This window comes from Capricornis sumatraensis, chromosome 5 (genome assembly GCF_032405125.1).
Source record: "Capricornis sumatraensis isolate serow.1 chromosome 5, serow.2, whole genome shotgun sequence".
NCBI lineage: Eukaryota > Metazoa > Chordata > Mammalia > Artiodactyla > Bovidae > Capricornis > Capricornis sumatraensis.
This window is the reverse complement of record NC_091073.1, coordinates 116,482,706-116,504,303: the sequence shown is the minus strand read 5'-3', so window position 1 is coordinate 116,504,303 and position 21,598 is coordinate 116,482,706. Positions and strand designations below refer to the sequence as shown.

At 51.1% G+C, this 21,598-nt stretch overlaps 1 protein-coding gene across 1 annotated transcript in view; it reads left to right on the top strand.

Annotated features, from left to right (window-relative positions):
* ZNF777 (zinc finger protein 777) overlaps nt 1-9,589 on the top strand; it is a 32,078-nt gene extending 22,489 nt beyond the window's left edge. The window contains exons 5-6 of the mRNA XM_068973017.1: nt 5,283-5,534; nt 8,430-9,589. Coding sequence (XP_068829118.1) covers nt 5,283-5,534; nt 8,430-9,589 — 1,412 coding nt within the window. The remainder of the gene's footprint in view (nt 1-5,282; nt 5,535-8,429) is intronic.
* Nucleotides 9,590-21,598: the final 12,009 nt, after the last annotated feature.

The window sequence follows — 21,598 nt, the reverse complement described above, 5'->3', positions numbered from 1 at the left end:
CTACCAGCTGCTGCCCATTTCAAGGGGAAAAGAATTAGATGCCACAGAGGAGCAGACAACGGCTTGGGTTCACAGAGAGTCACACTCATGATGGGCTGAGAGCCGCCTAGGACGTCTGGTGCAGTGACCGTCTTAAAGGAGGACGTGAAAGAGGAGAGTGAAAAAGCTGGCTTAAAACTCAACATTCAAAAAATGAAGATCATGGCATCTGGTCCCATCACTTCGTGGCCAATAGAAGGGGAAAAAGTGGAAGCAGTGACAGACTTCATTTTCTTGGGCTCCAAAATCACTGCGGGTGGTGACTGCAGCCATGAAATTAAGAGACGCTTGCTCCTTGGAAGAAAAGCCATGGCCAACCTAGACAGCACGTTAAAAAGCAGAGACATCACTTTGCTGACAAAGGTCCACATACTCAAAGCTATGGTTTTTCCAGCAGTCACATACAGATGTGAGAATTGGACCATAAAGAAAGCTGAGCGCCGAACAATTGATTGTGGTGCTGTAGAAGACTCACGAGAGTCCGTTGGACAGCAAGGAGATCAAACCAGTCAATCCTAAAGGAAATCAACTCTGAATATTCATTGGAAGGACTGATGCTGAAGCTCCAGAACTTTGGTCACCTGATGTGAAGAACTGACTCACTGGAAAAGACCCTGATGCTGGGAAAGATTGAGGGCAGGAAGAGAAGGGGACAACAGAGTTTGAGATGGTTGGATCACTCAACGGCATCACTCAATGGACATGAGTTTGAGCAAACTCCAGGAGATAGTGGTGGACAGAGGAGCCTGGCATGCTGCAGTTCATGGTGTCGCAGAGAGTTAGACATGACTTCGCGACTGAACAACAAAGGGATGGGAAGGCTTTGTGGTCTTCAGGCTGGAACACCCATGCCCAGAGGGTATGAGTGGCTTTCCCAGAAGGCACAACACAGATGAATTTGTGGGTCCTGTTTCCAAGTCTTCGTCCAACTGTTCTCCTTCATAAAACGCATCATCGAGGGCGCTGGACGCTTGCGGTCCCAGCAGTGCTGTTCCTTAGCTCCTGGGTCTCCCACTATTGAAAATAAAGAACAGGCACCTCCTGCCCATCTTGCCTTACTATGGAGTGTTTCTCTGAGGTATAAAATGCCCTTGGGGTCATGAAACAAAGACACAAGCTAGACTGTGGCAGGGATGGGGACCATAAGTGCATGGCTCAGGGGTCTGGATGGTGAATTCCTTCGGAAGTCAGATATTTGGAATACCTGACTTTCAACAAAATTGAAAGAGAACCTAATTAAGTTGTCAGCTAATAGGTCATTAAAAACAGCTTTTGATGATATGTTAACCATGTGCTTTTGCAGCATTGTAATTCAGAAGTTCACAGAATAGAGGGATGATTCCATAACAAAGCTCCCGCCAGCCCATCTCCAGATCTATGCAAATGAGCTCTCCCAATGGTTATATTTATAAAAATGAAAAGTAGGAATAGAATTTATTCTGAACCCTGTCTCACTCAAGAGATAAGAATATTCACTCTCAGATAAGTGAACTAATTGGGGGAAAAGTCCTTATCCATCCTTGTAAGAGATTCACTTCCTCCAGGTTTTTGGTTTCCCATCTTGAATAATTATTTTTCATTCCACAATAGTAATAACTAAGGATGACTTAAACCAGGCAGAAAAGTAACTCTTAGAGCCCTGTGGTTATTAGAAATGAAAGCAAAATTAATCTTTCCATTTACATGCACATTTCTGTGGCAGAGTGGTAGATGAGGTGATCAGTAAAAGGCATCTGAGCACAAAAATATGTTCTATTAGGATAAAATTCTGTGGGTAAAGTGGGAACGGAAATAGAAGTCCAAGGTGAAAAGGAATGATATTAAAATTTCGAGTATCAAAGAAGAACTTGTTCATGTATTTTTTAAGTGAATAATGGTGGGTTTTAAATTGCCAGAGTTCTAAGATTCCATTGGCAACATTAAATGGCAATGGAAGAGTTTATTTTAAAATATCAATATTTACAATACTCCAGAAATTACATCTTTTGCAGCGATTGAAGCATTTTATGTATTTATTCAGGAAGGTGCAAATGAGTACCTGGTTTTAAAAAATTATCTTAGGGAGAAGGCAAGCAAAATATTTCCAGGAGTTTCTGAAGTCAGGGAAGATATTTGTCTGATGCTGGAGCCACAGTTGTGATGTAGTAGAGAGCGCAGAAGAGGGGAGGCCGGAGGAGGGACACGGGAGGCCAGGCGATGATGTCAAGCTGGAGCAGGAGGAAGCCAGGGTGTAAGTGTGGATGACTTACCTTTTTTGTAAGACAGAGAGTGGGATGAAGACTTCTCCAGCGGCTCATTTCGGAGGGAAAGCGGGCTTGGCTGCGTGGAAGGCTGTCGGGCTGGTTCCTATGCAGTGCACTCCCGTCGTTTGGGACTTAGTTAGGCGGCTGATCAGAGAGGAATTAAAGGATTGCCAGGCATCAGAAAGAACCCAGCTTTAGGCCATGTGCCATCAGTTGCTAGTATGATTAGTGGTCCACTTCATTTGGGCGGGACGAGGGGACATGGCAAAGGACAGTGAGGAGCTTCATCCACTGGGATCCTGGTCCCATTTCTTTTAACACAGCACTTACGCCTTGTAACACACCAGCTAGTTTATTAATTATGTTCATTGTCTTATGTGAGATGTAGGCAGGCAGGGAGCTCTGTTTTGTTCCCTCGTGTGTTCCAGCATTGGAACACGCATGGCACGTGGTTGGTGCTCAGTAAATAGCTATGGGATAAATGTTCAAAGAATGAGTATGTTCATGCATTGTACATTTACAATTTCCCTAATTAACACAGTGATTTGAGGGGATTTATGCTGGCATAGCTCTATCCATATGCAAGAAAATAAAGTGGAGCCCCTACCTCACACTATACACAAGATGAAAGCAAATTTCGGGTGGAATAAAGAGCTAAAGGTAAAAAATAAAATGATAAGGACCTGGGAATAAAATCTGGGAGACCAGATGAACCACCTAGGGCCAGAGGAGACCCCCTGCTTAACTCCCATAAAATAGAAAACCCACAGGCCATAAAAAGGGAAAGGGACATAACCCATGAAATGAAAACTGTAGGAAAGTTTCATGATAAAAGGTAACACAAAGGCAAAGACAAATGATGAATTTGGGAGAAATATTTGAAATGCTAGTAAGAGAAATAGGTTATCTTTAATACAGGAATCAAAGGTCTCTGACCGATTGACAGAACACAGTTCGCAAAGAATCCACTCTCAAAGACCAAGGATTGACACTCACATTACCCTCATCAGGGAAGCAGAACTATTAAAGTATCAGTAAGTTATCACTTTGTACCCATCCAACCGAGGAAAGTTAAAAAGAGCAGTGATGTCTTCTGCCGGGGACGTGGGGAAAGGGCTGGTAGAGATGTGAATTGTCACAGCCCTGTGGATAAGCAGGCTGATGACATCTGTCAGAATCGAAAATATTTTTAATTTTTGACCCTGCAGTCCCACTCCCGCCACTCTCCTAAAAATAAAAGCACTCCTTTTGGTTACAGATATAAATAAACACATGTTTACGGCAGTGCTGTTCACCAGGGCAAAAGCCTAGGAGCAAAAAGTGAATGTTGTCAATAAGGAAATGATTGAACACATTGCTGTATGATCCTCACTGTGGAATATTCTCAGCTTTTAAAAGGCTGCATTAGCTTACAGAAATTGCCGTGAAGGGATTTCTACAGTATATTTGAGTGAGAAAGGAACATAGAGGATTATGTATAAGGCAGTTTTGTTTTTTGCAGCCAATGGCTAGAAAAGAAATGTAAACGTGCTATGATAAATCATTCCATAAGCACAGAGAAAAGTGTGAGGTCCCTTACGGGAGTGACCTGAGACCTTTGTACTTGTCAAGTGAGGAACGAGGGGAAGGGGAGGCAAATTAAAAGGGGAAAAATACTGCACTGAAAACCAGAAATGTGTGCTATAATCCCATTTATGTAAAGTGATGCTTGTGTGTAACAACATTTGAAATTAGCCTACAACAGACATACAAGTAGATTTTTTTTTAAATGTCAGGGCCATGTGTGTAATCAGATGCTATTTAACTAAAAACAACTTGGCAGCCCCCTCTTGTGCCTATAAATGGAGGCTGGGAGAGGGGACTGGGGCGGGGTCGGGGGTGGGGGTGGGGGGCCTCTGGCCTGTCGGTATAGGACACCTGGTCAGGACTTGAAAGGGTGTGCAAATGACCAGATGACTGTTGTCATTGTTTAGTCATTAAGTCATGTCCGCCTCTCTAAGACTCCATGGACTGCAGCCAGGCTCCTCTGTCCATGGGATTCCCCAGGCAAGAATACTGGAGTAGGTTGCCATGTCCTCCTCCAGGGGATCTTCCCCACCCAGGGATTGAACCCAGATCTCCAGCATCGCAGCCAAATTCTTTATCACTAAGCCACCTGGGACGGAGAAGGCAATGGCAACCCACTCCAGTACTCTTGGCCTGGAAAATCCCATGGATGGAGGAGCCTGGTGGGCTGCAGTCCATGGGGTCGCTAGGAGTCGGACACGACTGAGCGACTTCACTTTCACTTTTCACTTTCATGCATTGGAGAAGGAAATGGCAACCCACTCCAGTGTTCTCGCCTGGAGAATCCCAGGGACAGGGGAGCCTGGTGGGCTGCTGTCTCTGGGGTCGCACAGAGTCAGACACGACTGAAGCAACTTAGCAGCAGCAGCAGCAAGCCACCTGGGAAGCCCAACCACATGATTAGCCTTGTCTTGATTAACTTGGTTGAGGTGGAGAGAGAGAGAGTTGGTGTTGGCTTTGTTCTGGCCTAACCTGAGCAACTTCACTTTCACTTTTCACTTTCACACACTGGAGAAGGAAATGGCAACCCACTCCAGTGTTCTTGCCTGGAGAATCTCAGGGACGGGGAAGCCTGGTGGGCTGCTGTCTGTGGGGTCGCACAGAGTCAGACACAACTGAAGCAACTTAGCAGCAGCAACCTGGGAAAAGGAATTGGGGTCTCTTTAAAAGAAACCATGACTACCTCATAAAATTACAAGGGGTCGTGGAAACAAACTGCCTCTATTTTAACTTGACTCCAGTTTATATTCAAGGCTACACGGTGTCCAGAAAATTTTATGCCTACTCACCGCCAACTCGGGATATTTCTTCAGGGTCTCTAAAATAAGGCTTTTTGAAAATATAAATTCTAGGGCTGCAAAAACCTGAGCAGGTGGAATGAACATATTCTGGATTCTTTTGTCCTCTCCCGCCCCCACCCGCCCACCTTCTCAGCTCATGATGGGATCGTGATTAAGATCGAGGTGCAGACCAACGACGAGGGCTCGGAGAGCCTAGAGACGCCAGAGCCCCTGATGGGCCAGGTGGAGGAGCACGGCTTCCAGGACTCGGAGCTAGGGGACCCGTGCGGCGAGCAGCCGGACCTGGACATGCAGGAGCCGGAAAACCCGCTGGAGGCATCCACGGAGGGCTCAGGCGAGTTCAGCGAGCTCAAGCAGATGTTGGTGCAGCAGAGGAACTGTGCGGGTGAGTGGGAGGCGCTGGTGTCGTCAGGCCTGCAGAGGGGGCAGGGTGGGGGGTCCTGGGGGAAAGCCGAGGTCTCCTTCAGAGAGGTCACTGACGCAGAGGGCTCAACAGTTGTGACCGAACCAAACAGGGCCTTAGGTCCAGGTCCCCTGCCCTGGGATTTGAAAGCATCCGTCCCTGGGCAAGGAAAGAGGGCGTTGCAGCCAAAGACCAGGTCAGACGAGGACCTCTGGGGATGGCAGAGATCATCTCTCCGCCCCCTCCCTCGGCAGGCCGAGAAGGTCACACACTGGTGGCAAGGCGAGAACTTCCGTCTCCTGATATGTCTGTCCTTGGTCATCCCTGTGTCACACTAGAAGCCTCAACTGGCTTGAAGATTTCCACCTTGGATCGCACATCTTTGCAAACGGCTGAGACCATGCTGTCTTTTTCTGGCGGAATCTAGGCCTCATTTCTGTTTATTCTCAAAGCTTCGGGGTCACCAGGCTGCACACCCTTGCTCCCTGTGAGGATGTGCGCTCTCAGGAGCACTGCCAGGACGGCTTCTGTGACGCTGACCCGTCCATGCAGGCCTGGGAAAAGCCCCGTGTGATCCTCATGGTGTATTTTTTAAATACACTACTAGACTTAGCTACTAAGTCTACTTAGCTACTGTTTTACTCGCGAATTGTACAACTATATGCATAAATGAAATGAACCTGAACTTTTCTTGAATCATTAAGATTATACTAGACTTATCAAAGTCTAGTATACTAGGAGTCATTAGCCATATCAGTTAATATTTATATGGAGAAATGATTATTTAAATTTTTTTCACTTTATTTTATTCCCTTGCAGTTTGTCTTTTTGCACACAGTAATAAAATATCATGGACATTATTCTTGGTCAAACGATGTGTATCTAACTGTTTATTTTTAAATAATTAATTGCATGATAGTCGAGAAACCTTTTTAACATACCACGGTGTCCTTCATTAGAGAATAGTGAAAGACACAAGGCAAATCGTGAGGCTACCTTGCATTGATTGCCCTGTGAACATTTCCGTTAGTTTTATTAGTACCACTTAGTAATACTCTAAGATTCTTTGTGGGATTTCAATCCCTGAATTTTAGGGCCAACTGTATCTTCTTATTTTGTTAAGAAAATACAACTTTGAAACCCAAGGAGAGTTCCAATATTCTACGGCCCGTATTTCCCTTTTGCCTTTCATAACAACCCTATTTTCAGGATCAACACCAGGGCAATGAATTGCCAACCTCCGAAGCTGCTTCCTCCTTCCTGATCTTTTAAGCATCATGTTCCAGGGATGTTCTGGGTCACTTCCTGCTGAGCGTCCTGACTGGACTGAGGCAGCATTGTCTCATAGCCGGGGAGGCCTGAGCTGGGACTCGGCACACCTGTGTTCTAATTTTAACACTGCCACTTACAGGGTGCAGAGGAGTGGCTGGAGGTGCTGTGGCCTAGCGGTCACTGACAGACTTACAAGACTTTGGCCAGCTCACGAACACTGCCGTCTTCAGTTTCCCTGTCAGTTGAGGGGACAGACTAGCTGGTCCTTCAGTTGCAAGTGCTAAAGAGGTCTCAGTTTATTTACTTTATTTGGAAACGTTACGTGACAGCGGCAAGCTTGGGTCCCGCATGTCTGTGAGACAGGGATAATTCTTGCTTGACGTCTCCTGTGATAGGATATTGGGAACATGAGAGAGTGTGGGTGGAAAGTGTTCTGGAAAAGTTTAGTTGTTTGCTCCTGAGAACTCCACAAATGTCAGACGGTCACATCTTCCCTATCACAGGCGGACTCAAAAGTGAATGCCTTTCTCATGTCACACAAAGTTGGCCACTAAGAATAGAGCTCCCCAACTCTGTTTAGAGAGGGCCAGGTAAGAACAAGGCGCTTGAGAAAATTCACACAGATGCTGGCGGACTCTCCCACTTACATTCTCCAGGAACCCTGTAAAACAGACAACCTCTTAGGCAAGAGGGCAGAGCCCCAGGAGGAGGACATCACCATTTGGGGTGTTCATGGAACACTTACCTGAGACCCCAGCCAGCTCCAGGGTCAGGACCGGTGGAGTCCGCCTGCAGTGAGCCATCCACCCATGGAGGTGAAGTGCTACCTCAGGAGGCACCCCCACGCCTGCTGTGGGCTCAGGAGGGCTTGAGGGATACAGGTTGGGAAGGCCAAGGAAGGTTTTCTGGGGGAGACAGGATTGGGGCTGGGTGTTAAGCAATGGGCAGGATTTGGAGACACCACCGCCCCCCCCCAACCCCTCCTCAGGAGGGTGGATTTGCTGGCGGAGGGGCAGTGAAGGCACCTGAGGAGAAATCTGCAGGTGAGTTCCAGAAAGGAGGCCACCAAGGCTGAGCCGAGTTCAGGCAGAGGAGACCGCAGAGGGGGAGACATTGCCAACTTGATGAGTCAGGACCCTTGCGTGGTAGAAACCCAACCCTCAAGTGGCCAAAATAAGACAGGAGTGTTGATGGGCTTGGAGCGTCGTGGGTCCTGAGGGTGCCAACCTCTGGCTCCCTGGCCCCGAGTGCCTCCAGGAGGGCTCCGCGTGCGGGCTCCTTCTTACCTGCGAGTCCCTGCCCGCTAAAGGTGCCAGGCGATGGGCACACGCAGCACCCGCGTCCCCGCAGAAAATTCCAAAACAGGGCTCCGACCGGCCAGTTTTGGGCCTGGTCTGACGGCCCGAATGGGCACTTTCCTGAGCTTAGCCCCGTGGCTAGCCCGGGTTCCCTGGGCCGTGGGGAGCGAGCAGGCGCGAAGGCTTGGGGCCGGTGGTGCACACGCAGTGTGTGTGGGCAAAGGGTCTGCCTCACCCGGGTCAGGGGCGCCAGGCGACACCTAACGGCATCTTGTCTCTCTCCCCCACCCCCCGTCCCCCGGAGCAGAGGGGATCGTGATCAAGACCGAGGAGCAGGAGGAGGAGGAGGAAGACGAGGAGGACGACGAGCTGCCGCAGCACCTGCAGTCCCTAGGGCAGCTGTCCGGGAGGTACGAGGCCAGCCTGTACCCGACACCACTGCCGGGGGAGCTGTCCCCCGAGGGCGAGGAGAGCCCCCCGCCGCTGCAGCTGGGGAACCCAGCGGTGAAGCGGCTAGCGCCCCCGTCGCACGGTGAGCGGCACCCAGGCGAGAACCGGGGCTCGGGCAGCCAGCAGCAGCGGAACCGGCGCGGCGAGCGGCCCTTCACGTGCATGGAGTGCGGGAAGAGCTTCCGGCTGAAGATCAACCTCATCATCCACCAGCGCAACCACATCAAGGAGGGCCCGTACGAGTGCGCCGAGTGCGAGGTCAGCTTCCGCCACAAGCAGCAGCTCACGCTGCACCAGCGCATCCACCGCGTCCGCGGCGGCTACGCGTCACCCGAGCGTGGCCCCAGCTTCACCCCCAAGCACTCGCTCAAGCCGCGCCCCAAGTCGCCCAGCTCCGGCGGTGGCAGCGGCGGCGGCCCCAAACCCTACAAGTGCCCCGAGTGTGACAGCAGCTTCAGCCACAAGTCCAGCCTCACCAAGCACCAGATCACACACACAGGCGAGCGGCCCTATACGTGCCCCGAGTGCAAGAAGAGCTTCCGCCTGCACATCAGCCTGGTCATCCACCAGCGTGTGCACGCGGGCAAGCACGAGGTCTCCTTCATCTGCAGCCTGTGCGGCAAGAGCTTCAGCCGCCCCTCACACCTGCTGCGCCACCAGCGGACTCACACGGGCGAGCGGCCCTTCAAGTGCCCCGAGTGCGAGAAGAGCTTCAGCGAGAAGTCCAAGCTCACCAACCACTGCCGGGTGCACTCGCGCGAGCGGCCGCACGCCTGCCCCGAGTGCGGCAAGAGCTTCATCCGAAAGCACCACCTGCTGGAGCACCGGCGCATCCACACTGGGGAGCGGCCCTACCACTGCGCCGAGTGCGGCAAGCGCTTCACGCAGAAGCACCACCTGCTGGAGCACCAGCGCGCGCACACGGGCGAGCGGCCCTACCCCTGCACGCACTGCGCCAAGTGCTTCCGCTACAAGCAGTCGCTCAAGTACCACCTGCGGACCCACACGGGCGAGTGAGCGTGGCCCGGCCCGCCGGCCCGGCCCGAGCCCAGCGGGCGGGCACGGGGCGCCCCCAGCCCGTTTGCCGTGAGCCCTCCCCCACCCCCTCTCCCTTCGTCCCTCCTCTCCCCCCTCCCCGCCCCCCCCCCCCCCCCGACACGGGGCGGCCGCGTCTCCCCCGGGGGGGCCCCAGTGCGGGGGGCGGCTAGCGCGGACCTGGGGAACCCCCTTTGGGCTGTTCATTTCCTTGACAATAAAATGGATGAAACCAATCAGCACGGGGGGCGTGATTTGGCCGCCGGCCACTCGGAGGGGCGGGGCGGGGCCACTTAGTTGGGGATAGAACTTTATAATGACATTTTGGATACTGTGGTTCTATTTGATAATAATAGAGTAATTTTTAAAAGACGAGCGTTTCCTGTTTGCCGTTTTTGTTTGGTCGTAAAAGGGGAGGGGTTGAGGAGGTGGCCGAGGGGCGTGTGCCCAGTGTCAGTGGCCAGGTTCCGTTGAGTCCTTTTCTGTGCCGCTTCCTCGTACTGGGTGGCCCAGGGGGCGCGGAGAGGCAGGCCTGATACGTGAATGAGCCGACTGGAGGGTGGAGCCCCCAGCGCACGCCATCCCTGCCCGGGCAAGGGAGGACAGTGGGGCTTAGGTGGGAGGCAGGGAGAGGGGACAGGTTTGGACGAGGCTGGAAGACCAACAGCAGAAGCTGGACGCTACCCTCAGCACGAGGCAGCTGGTGGAAGTGTGGCTGTGGCCCGGGGCTGAGGAGGGGTGTGGGTAAGGGAAGGGGTGCAGAGGCACCTGGTGCCAATTTGGGAAAACCACAAAAGGCACCAATCAGAGCACTTCTCGTGTATGTTGCATCAAAGCTGCTCTCCTCGGACGTGTTAAAGGCGCCAGTGCACCCTCATTGCGCTAGGTATTGATTCCAATCCTCCTCCAGTGGGGCTCAGAAAGAAACTTCGAGCTGGTTACTGGCCCACAGAGCAATCTACTCTCGCTCCCCTCCTGAGTTTGGCAGGGTTCAGGCCATTTGAAGGGACAGTTCATGGAGGCGAGCAGAGTGCCCGGCTCAGCGGTGGGACCTGGGGAAGCCAGACTTCTGAAGGCAGAGAGCCTGAAAGCCCAGAGCTGCTGAAGGTAGAGGACTGAGTCTTGAGTCTGGAAGCGGAGAGCGGAAGATGAGATGCTCTCAGGGCATTCAGAAAGGGGAAGGAAAAGGTTGACTTTGAAGGGGCCACGTGCATTTGCGCTCAGCTGTGTCCGACTCCATGGACTGTAGCCTACCAGGCTCCTCTGTCTGTGGAATTCTCTAGGCCAGAATACTGGAGTGGGTTGCCATTTCCTACTCCAGGGGATCTTCCCGACCCAGAGATCAAACCCACATCTCTTGCGTCTCCTGCATTGGCAGGTGGGTTCTTTACCACTGGGGGTCATCAACACCATCCTTTATAAAGATGCATGAAGTAAGGCATGAGAGAGGGGACGTGCTGGCCCAAGAGCTGGAAAGGATATGATATGTTCGTTTCCACTGAAATTTTCTAAAAGGATGGGAGGACATCAGGGCCAGAAGCCAGAGAAGGGGCAGAGGCCCTGGCTGGCGTGAAGGGCTAGAGAGGCAGCCAGTCGGGCCCTGACCTGCAGAACCGGCTGGAGAATAGATTCAGATCCAGGAACAAGTCGTTAGGTTTGTGTGCGGGAAACACGTGCCAAGCTCGTCATAAATGCACGGCCAATCTTGGGAGGGGACGGCCTAGACACAGCACAGCTCTGCCTGCAGAGGTGGGATCTGGGCTGGAGGATTTCACAGATTTGAGGCAGAAGGAAGGCCTTCCAGCTGTGGGTATTCTCGATGGCTGAAGCATGGAAAGTGAGCCCAGCTGAATCAGGAATCAGTACCTGATGAAATCCATGAACTGGAGAAAGGGCTTGTGAAGAGAAAACGGAGCCAGACGGGCTGGCTGAGGGTAGACAGTGTTGCGGAGGGAGTCTGGGATCTGAACTGGAGAGTGTGGAGTTTGAACTTGATCTAGTAGGAGATGCCATTGCCGACTGCTGAGCAGGAGAGAGACGGGGGCAAGTGGGTATTGGGGCTGCTGCAATGGGGACGGTCTGGAGTCAGACATGACAGGGAACTGGAGGTGGTCAGAGGATGGGTCTGCGGACCATCTGCTGCTGGGGGTGAGCGGCGTGACAGAGGAAACAGGGATGTTTGACGCCTTGAAGAGATGTGAGCAGAGGTGTTCTGGAGAGGTTTGGCGGAAAGCCACTGCTGCTCAACATCTTTACAAGTCTTGGAATTTGAGACCTTGGGGGTGCCTGGGTTGTTCAGGCCTGATTGGGAGACCCCCTCCTCATGCTCATTCCTCCTTGCAGCCCAGCACCCTGGACTGCAGGTCCTTCCTCCCTTTTCCCGACTCCTGGACACCTGTGTGATCCCCACTCTCCATCTGCCTGACAGAAGCCACAGATCAGCATCAGAGGGGTCACTATAAGTATAGACAGACCCTGCAGTTGAACAGAAGTGGATTTAAACTTGATAGCTCTGTCACCTTGAACAAGCTAATTAACTGACCCTGTCCTCACCTGTGAACCTCGGACACTAAACCATTGTTCTGAGGCTTAATAACAATAGAGTAAATATGTAGCAAAGATGCTGGCACATCCCAAGGTCTGAATGAAAGTTTGCTAATTTCAGATTAGTTTATGGCTGTGAAAGTCACTCAGTCACGTCCAACTCTTTGTGACCCCAAAGACTGTAACCTGCCAGGCTCCTCTGTCCATGGAATTCTGTATGCAAGAATACTGGAGTGGGTAGCCATTCCCTTCTCCAGGGGATCTTGCCAACCCAGGGATCGAACCCAGGTCTCCCTCATTGCACGCTGACTCTTTAGTGTCTGAGCCACCAGGGAAGCCAATGATAGCTTAATTTTAGTAAAAGCAGAAGTTTGGGCAGGTAGTGAACTGGTGTTGTGCCCTAAAAGAATGAACCTCTGAGAAAGGCAATTTCCCCACCAGCCAGAAAATTACTTTGGTGGAAAGACGTTCAAGTTAAATCACACAGACAACTGCACTTAGTCTTGAAGTGGGAATGGAGAGGGGTTTGCTCACGTCTCAGCCACACGCCAGCACCTGCAATGGGTAGGACCCACCTTCCTGGGTGGCAGTACCCTCATGGCACTTCCCCAGGACCTTTAACTTATTAGAAAGCCAGACTCAAATTCCTGAATTGTCAGTTGCCATTGGCCCCACTGGGTTGTGTGCCCAAGAGAATAACGGCCATTTATTGAAGTCCTTTCACTTTTGAAGGTTTTACGTACCTTCTAAGGCCTTGTAGCTCAGATGCGTACAGCACATGCTCATTTTCTAAGTGAAGTGTTTGAGGCCCAGAGAGGTTTGGTTGGCCCAGTCACACAGCCATCAAGTGGCAGAGCCAAGACTTGAACTCAAACCATCTTGGCACCAAAGCCCAAGTGTTTGGCCACGTAACCAAATAACCTTTATGGTTATTGACAAAAGAGAAGTCGGAGCCTCTCTTTTCAGAATTACTCCATTTTACCCTCAGATTTTAAAATTTAAGGTACAATCAAGGGGATCCGTATACTGAGCAGAATTTTGGTCTGTGCCAAACGTTTGCAAGAGAGTAAATCACGAACGTAGCAAGAGAGTAAAAAAAATAATCTTAGGGGCCAGAAAGGCCTTAGGGTCAGGGAGCCCCTGTCTGCAGCTGCAGAAATGGAGACGGGGAGGAGCGGGTGGTCGCTGCCCGAGGCTGGCTCACCCAGGAGGGGGCGGTGACCGAGCTGGCCGCGGGGCTGGCACCCGAGCGGGCGCTCGGCAGCACACGGACGCCGTACTTATTAGACACCCCTTGTGTGCAGAGCATTGTGCTGGGCTCCATGAAGAAACACAAAAGGATTAGGAGACCCTGCGCTGCCTTGACAGCACTCAGAAGCCACCGCAGACTGCGGCCTGATTCTCCTGTGAGGCCTGTGAAGGCTGACAGAGACCTTTCGGCCGCTGTTGGGGGCAGGCAGGGCCACGCCGCCATCTCTCCCCTGACCCTCCTTCCAGGCAGGGTAGCTGTAACGAGCCAGGTGTCTGTGGGGACCTCTCCGGGGGCGGTGTTGTGGCGGCTCCTCAGATTAAGGGATCAAGGACGGAGGCCTCCAGGCCCTCCTGTTGCCAGGGCAACAGTGAGTCAGGCCGAGGCCTCTCCTCGGGCTTTCTGGAAAGCGTTTTCAGCTGCTGAAGCCTCTTACTGTTGTCGCCGGGCGTCGTGGGGACTTCTAAATGTAGGTTTGCAATCAGTTCTGCGCTGACCACTTCTCACTGGGTTCCTTGAAATGGGTGTTTTTAGCTAAAACACCAACTAACCCTTCTATTTCTGCTTTCTACCAAAGGTAACTCCAGGCTAAAATAATTTTTCAAGCAAGAAAAGACAGGAAGGAAGAAGGAAGGGGGACAAGGAAGGAAGGAAAGAGAGGGAAGGCGGGAGGGCAGAAGAAAAACAAAGCAAAACACTGAGTTAAATCAAGGGCTAAGAGAGTAAGGGACCTACTGTGAAAACTTCCAGTCAGAAATCAGACCTAGCCTTGAGTTTATTAGGCATTAATAGTAATTATCAGTATGATTCACTGGGTCCTACCACGTTCCCGGCACTGTGCAAAGTAAACGCTTTCATTTTCTCTTTTGACATCGTGTGAAATCAGGATGCATAGTCCCTCTTACAGATGAAGTTCGCAGAGGTGAAGCAATTAGCCCCAGGTCAGTCATGTGGTCAGAATTTAAACGCAGAGTGGGTGCTGCTAACCGCTGCTGTAGCCCGCCTCCCAGTTCCTTCTTCGTGGATCCTCAGGACAGAAGGCGAAACAGTCCTTTTTCTCGAATTGCAGCTCTGACTCTCCCGCGGACATGGCAGACAGGCCAGGCCAGCCCAGCCTGGGGACAGCACCGGGCTCACCAAACATGAAGGCAGAGATGCTGAGCGCCAAGCCAGCCCCCCTCGTTCTGGACCAAGCTCCCCTCTTCTGTGGGGACTTCGGGAAGAGGCTTAACTGCTCAGGTGAGGGGGTCCCTTTCTGTGTGTGTTTCTACGTTGGGACCTATGAAGCCATTCGACAGTCAGAGGAGTTGGGTGACGGAGATGAGCACAGGACCACGCATCTGCTCTACAATAAAACTGAATTCCTGCCCTAACTCACTCGGTTCGGGCTTGGGCTACCTCTTGGTTCCACACCACCATTCCTTCCGCTACAACTGATAAATGAAATTCACTGCTTCCCTTTGCGAAATTATCAAACCAGTTCTCAAAATAACTTGAAGATGAGAAGATAGGAGCATCACTATTGACCGTTATCTAGGATAAGGAAAAACTAATTTTTTTCTTTTTTGGAGGTGCTACATGGCTTGCCGGATCTTAGTTCCCCAGCCAGGGATTGAACCTCGGCCCCCTGCAGTGGAAGCACGGAATCCTAACCACTGGACCGCCAGGACATTCCTGAAAAGTTGAATTTTAGTGACAAAATATGCCAATAAAAATTTCTATCCTTACTAGCAATTTTATTTAAATAATGAATGGTGGGACAATAAATTGTTTCCTTCTAGAGTCAGTATAGTCTAATAAGCATAAAAGCTTTTTAAGAACTACATTCAATCAATACTTTGTTTACAGAATACATAAATACGAAAGTTACGCCCTCAAAGGATTGAAATTCACTGGATTTGAGCTAAATTCAATTAAGAAAATTAAACAGGTTATGAAGCATGACATTTGCTTTTCTCCCACTGAAGGTATGATCCAAGAACCACGGTTCCATGGTCAAATTTTCTGCACATCAAGTATACAAATTCTAAAACCTAAGATAAAAAATGGGGGTAAGTATTATCTTACATGGATTGATTATCATCACTGAAAATCGCCTCATTGATTTTGTCCAAAAGCAAAAGCAGCAAGCTGGTTTGCAAAGTGACACCCTAAACAATTTAATAATAACAAATCTCCAATTAAAGTTATTACTCATTTCCCACTTTATCTTGAATTTATCAGTGCTTTACCAAACCAAAGGTTTGTGGCACATTTTGAAATAAGTTTGGGAAAAAATTAAACCTCATGTCTCATAGTACTACTAAAAGAGCAAGTCAACATCCAAGTAACATCAACCTCTAGTATATTTAATTCAAAGGGTAGACATATTGAGAAGAAATAGACACATTTTTCTTGCCCAGATCTGTGCCAGCTCTTCAGAGTCTAGCAATAAGCATAAACTAAACTGCATACAAACATGCTTGGGTGTTCATTTTACCAAAAGGATTAACTTGCTTTAGCATGTTATTGTCATATAACTAACTTTCAAATTTTAATTTACAACCCTTTCCCCTCCAAATGAAAATAGCATTGTTGTTTTTTTTACTTACTGTAAAGGAAACGTCTGAGTCCCAGAGAATAAAAACTTATCTCAGAATTGAATGAGCCCATTATTTCTCCACGAGAAAGTATTAAGTCTCATCCATAAATGTACCAGAAGAGGTTCATTTTATTTACCACCCAGTAGGAAGACTTGAAGCCATCTCCGCAACTGTGAAATTAAACGGCTTGCTTGGAAGTGTTCCCTCTCTCTCTGTAGATACTAAATCTATATTTTAGAAACTCTTTCAGAGTCAGGACACAAAATCTTCATCAAATTTGTAACGATCAGCCAAGTTTTCTGCACGTCATCTGTCTGTTTTCAAGTTTTTGGTTTTAGCCCCAGAATTCCTTGTTTAAATAAAACCATTTTCAGAAGCTAAATATGTAAAATAGTTGGAGGCAGAGGGGCTGGGGTTGGGGGCGGGGGGTGGGCTGCTAAACCCACCTGTTCAGCCCTCCTGGCCTTGGGGGCTGCACTGAGGAGGTCTCTGAGGAGGAAGCTGCTTTAAACCCCACCCCATGCCCCCACGGCAAGTTCTACCAACTCCCTCCCTCGCTTCAGTATTTCCCAGCCTCAATCCAAACTCTGTGTGTTTAACGTATCCATTGACACATTCCATGCTTACTCCTTTGATAGGGCACAGGGTTTAAGCTGATTTCTTCCTTTTAGGGTACACCTACACCTCTGCTGGAGAAGGAAATGGGAAGTCAGTCCAGTATTCTTGCCTGGGAAATCCCATGGGCAGAGGAGCCTAGCCGGCTACAGTCCATGGGGTCACAAGAGTTTTGGACGCGTCTGAGCAATTCAACAGCAACAGCACCTCTCTAGTCTCTATAACCTCTACGTTACCAGGCAGATGTCCGTATCAGGTTCTGCAGTGAGTCTCTATAAATCTCACCAGAGAAGTCTGGCGGGCTAACACCCACCACGAATTCCTGGAAGGCTGAAGGAAATAGCAGCACAGATGTCCAGAAAAGCCCTGTCAGAAGCTGTAAGGATCCCAGAAGTTATTTTCACAGCCATCACTTATTTCCACTGCAGAGGCAAGGGAGGATCAGGCCAAGTCGCAGCCCAAGGACCTCAAACACACAACCCGACTGCGGGGCGCGGAGCGGGGGTGTGGGGGTGGGGGGTGGGGGGTGCGGGGGCGGCTTTGAGCGTCTCTCTTCTCTGGGCTGTCCTGGGCTCCCCTCCGGGCTATCCTGGGCTCCAGGGCGCCCTGTCCCTGGCATGGGCCCTGGGCAGCCTACATGTACTCGACCTTCTCAAGGGCAGGCTTCAGGTCATCCCCATGCTGGCTCCAGCATCTGGTCCAAGCGAGGCACTCTACTGTTAAATTAAGCAGGGAATAAGACACAGGTGAAAATGTGCAGGAAAGAAACAAGTAAAACGCACAAGTAAAACCCAGAACTTCTGTCCAGTTGGGATGCAAATGATCTCCTCATTCAAGCTAATCCAAGCCTGTAAAAGATGGCACAGAAAATTTATCCTTCCCTCTGATATCTCAGCCCAAATATCAGGTAGAGTCCCCAGGTCACTGCCTGATCCTCTTAACCAGTCGCAGGGTGGCTTAGGGTGATGACAGAAATCCCTCTGGGCTGCCCTGCCTTTCCAAGGAAGGTCACCCAGCGACCCAATAAGGAGTCCAAGGGCAGGCAGGCAGCAGAGCTAGACTGCAGGGGCATGGAGGAGTGCCATCTCCCTGGCATTCAGGGAGGCCTCCCCTCTTTCCGGGGCTGGCTGAGCTGTTAGATTGTCACTCCTGTGTTTGCACAGGACAGCAGCGATTCCAGGGGCAACACGTAACACACACACACACACATTCACACACACACATCGGGACCCCTGTGTAGAGTCCTCTCCCAATCCCAGACCCCCAGCCCCTTGAAGACTTCCCTGGGGACCCTCCGAGCCCGCCGGGCTCCCTAGGGGTACAGCTGCGCCCGTCCTCAGCCTCTCTCTACGGCCTCGCAGTTCCATCAATCTGGGCCCCGAGAGTCAGCCCCTGTGAAATGGGAACAGACGGCGTCTGTCTCCCCAGGGCTGTGAGCGACGCCGCAGGATGATGGAGCCAGGCCTTAATTTTTTTTTAATCTATATATTTTTAAGTTAAAGATTGGATTTTTTATACCTTTATATAGTTATGTTCTAAATAAATGTGTATTATTTTGTAAACTTAATTTCTAGGGACCTGCATTTTTCAGATTCCTCGGTCGACCCGACCCCTCCCCGCTCACCAGCCGGTCCAAACGCCCTGAGCGCGCGCAGGCCACCGCCAGGCCCTGGGCCTCGCTCGGGCGCGGGCGCCACGTGGGACGGCAGCCGGCGCGTGCTGCCCCCTGCCGGCCAGAGCCCGGAGCCCGGAGGCCGCCGCGCCGCACCTGGCCGCCCGCGGCCGCTCTAGGAACGCGGGGGCCTCTCGGTGGTGGCGCGGGGCCGCAGTCGCGCGCCCAGGAAGGGGCCGTGCCCGGAGCCCGGGGTCCGCTGCGCGGGAGCTTCTCTTAGGCGCGCCCGGCCTCCCCTACCGAGCTGGTGGCCCGCCGCCGTCCTGGCGCGCCCGGGGACCAGCCCCCTGGGGCCGAAGCCGCTCTGGTTTTCTTGTGTTTCTGCCCCCGACGCTCCGGCGGGCCCCCGAGCGTCGCGGGGCGCGTTCTTTGTGCGGATCCGAGTGTTGGGAGCCCACGGGTGCGGAGGGGAGGCCTCGGCTCTGAGGAGAGCGGAGCGCCGAGACGTGCCCCACCCGGTGGGCTCCAAGCCGCTCCGAGGAGAAGCGCGGAAAGGAAATTCCCGCAAGTCGCGGGGAACGAAGGAGGAAGGGGTGGCCCCCGCAATGGACCCGGGAATTAGAGATGCGGACCCTGTCCCGCGCGGCGCTCCGTTTCGCCCACTTTTCTCCGACTCGAGTCGCTTAAGCTAGTGGCAGATGTATTTACACCAGGCGGAGGCGGACCATGAGAAGCTGACGATGGGCCCCGACTGGTTATTTGTTTGCTTCTTGATGTATTTTCCAATATGTTTAGTTATTTCCAAAAGTTGGCATTGCCCTGTCAAAGGGTATTGGCCCCTTTTTTAAAAGGCTTTTGATGTATGTTACCAAACCGTTCTCCAGGAGGGACACCGGCTCAGCTTCTTGTAGGGTGGAGGGAAGGTTGGGTAGGGTACCGGCTGGCCAAGCTGGGAAACTGGGAAGGTGGTCCCTTGGGCAGGATGGGGGTTGAGAATCACCCGGCATTTAAGGGCCACATGTGGTTCCCTGTGAGTGATGACCGGGTCAGGCAGTGTCTTGGAGACCCTGCCCTGGGTCATACTGAGGGGCTGACTCTCAGTGGATGTCAGCGCTTCTGGAACACTGGGCAGCCAGAGGGAGCCTTTAAAAGTGCAGGTCCTCTCTTGGCTCTGTAAGTGAAATCCAGAATTCCATCAGGACCCTGCCTGCCTCTCGAGCACTAGGTTGGGAATCCTGTTTCCTAGGGCTGTGTAGCAAAGTACCAGAAACTGAGTGGCTTCACACGACAGAAATTTATTGGCTAAAAAAGCCCCAAATCAAGGTCAGGTGATATGAGGGTTGGTTCTTCCTAGAGGCTCTGAGGGAGACTGTTCCACGCCTCAGTCCTCCCTTCACTGTGGGCAACCCACCGTGTCCTGGGCCTGTGGACACATCACTCCGGCGTCTGTCCTCACCTGGCGTTCCTGTGTGTCTCTAGTTCTGTGTCTCTTTGTATAAAGACAGTCATCATGTTAGATAAAGAACTCATCCGGATCCTGTACGACTTCATCCTACTTAACTATCTGCAAGGACCCTACTTCCAAGGAGTGCCACATCCCAGGTTCCTAAAAGGACAAGTGTTTGAGGGGATGCTGCCCAACCCACAAGAGGCCGTCCCCTCTCCCCGCACTCCAGCGTCCTGCCTTCTCTCCATTCCCCTGGCTCAGCCCCCACCCCCTCGCCCATCCTGGATCGCCGATGTCCACCTCACGTCCCCTCCTCCTGCAGGGTGTTCTGGAGATGTCACTGCCTCGGGAAAGCTCTCTCAAGCTGCACAGACGAGGGTTGCCCTGTTCTGTTTTTCGGACTCCCGGCACTCATCACAAGGACATCTGAGGAAGTGCGTGAGTCACAGCGTGTCGTTCTCCCGTGGGCCTGCTCCTCCAGAAAGTCGCCCCGGTGACAGCAGGAACCAGGCCGCCTGGGTGAACACGAACAGACCGAAACGCGTGGCCATAGGTGCTTACAGACTGAGCTGGGGAGCCTGTCTCAATCGGACAGGCCCCATGTCGGGCCCACTGAAGAGCCCATCAGGAAGGTCTCCGAGGCAGGGGCCCCGGACCCAAAGGGAGACAGACCTGCATTCAGTGCAGACTCCACTCCGACCCCATCAAAACCTACAAGACCTCTGTAGGCTGCCCCTACCCCACCTCGATGCCTTCTGTCTTGTCCCTTTATACTGTTTACATTCCTCCATCCATCCTGCCAAGCCAGCTCCCTCCTTAGGGCCTTGGTGGTCTCTACCCACAGCCCAGAGCGCTCTGCATCCAAATTTCTACACCCTGGCTTCTTACCATTCAGACTTCAGCTCCAATCGTCACTTCCTGATGACCCCATCTCACTACCGCCCCACCCTGTCATCTTCCATCACATCCACCTGCTTTATTTTCCTACAATATTTTCAGTATCGGAAATGATTTTGTTCATTTGTTTGTTTTCCTGTTTGTCATTCTAACCTCTCAGGATATAAGCTCCGTGAAGTCAAGGACCTTGTTTGCCTGTTCGCTGCTGAACCCTCGGTGCCAGACTAGAACCCAGAACACCATGGGTGCTTCCCAAGTGTTTGTTGAATGACCAAATGACAGTTAACCCCTCCAGTATCTGTTTTCCCATCTACAAAATAATCTGAGCTACTTTATAGGAGAAAATAATTGAACCTACCTCAAAGGGAGGATTAGAAGAGGTACGTGCAGTCCCACCAAAGTAGTAAACACTCAACATATGGAGCCTTTATCAATATTTTATATTGACATCCAGCCTAACATGGAGGGGGACCAGAGGGCAGATGTGGTGGTAACTGTTTCAGATCCCCGGAGGTGATTACAGAGGCTGATTCAACCCTCCTGTTCTTTCAGTTACCCAACCTTTGCTACAAAAGGATGGAAGAAGTATGGTTAACAGCCTGGAACTTGGACCAAGAGGTCTTGAAAATGAGTGTCTTGGAAATTTTCTGAGACTGTGTCCTCATCTGCAAAATGGACATAATTTTTCCTTATCAAAGCTTTAGTGGGTTATATGTAAATTATAATGCATATTTCCCAAATTAGTATCCAGATGTTTTGTCTTAAAGCAATTATTGATTAATTATATCATAGCAAATGGTATTGTTTGCAATTACTGGAAGGGAATATGCTTAAATTTGTTTTTCTTTTCTGATTTTGAAAGTAATACATTATATTGCAGAAAATTTGGAGGATGTAGAAAGTATGAAGATGAAAGTTTCAAAATCAGCCATAATCCCCCCTGCTTTTAGTCCTCATCTTTATGCCATGGAATGAACGATGCAAATTTAAATGCATCAGCAAGAGGAACAGTGATGCCAGCAGGTCCATGGACTTGGGCATCCCA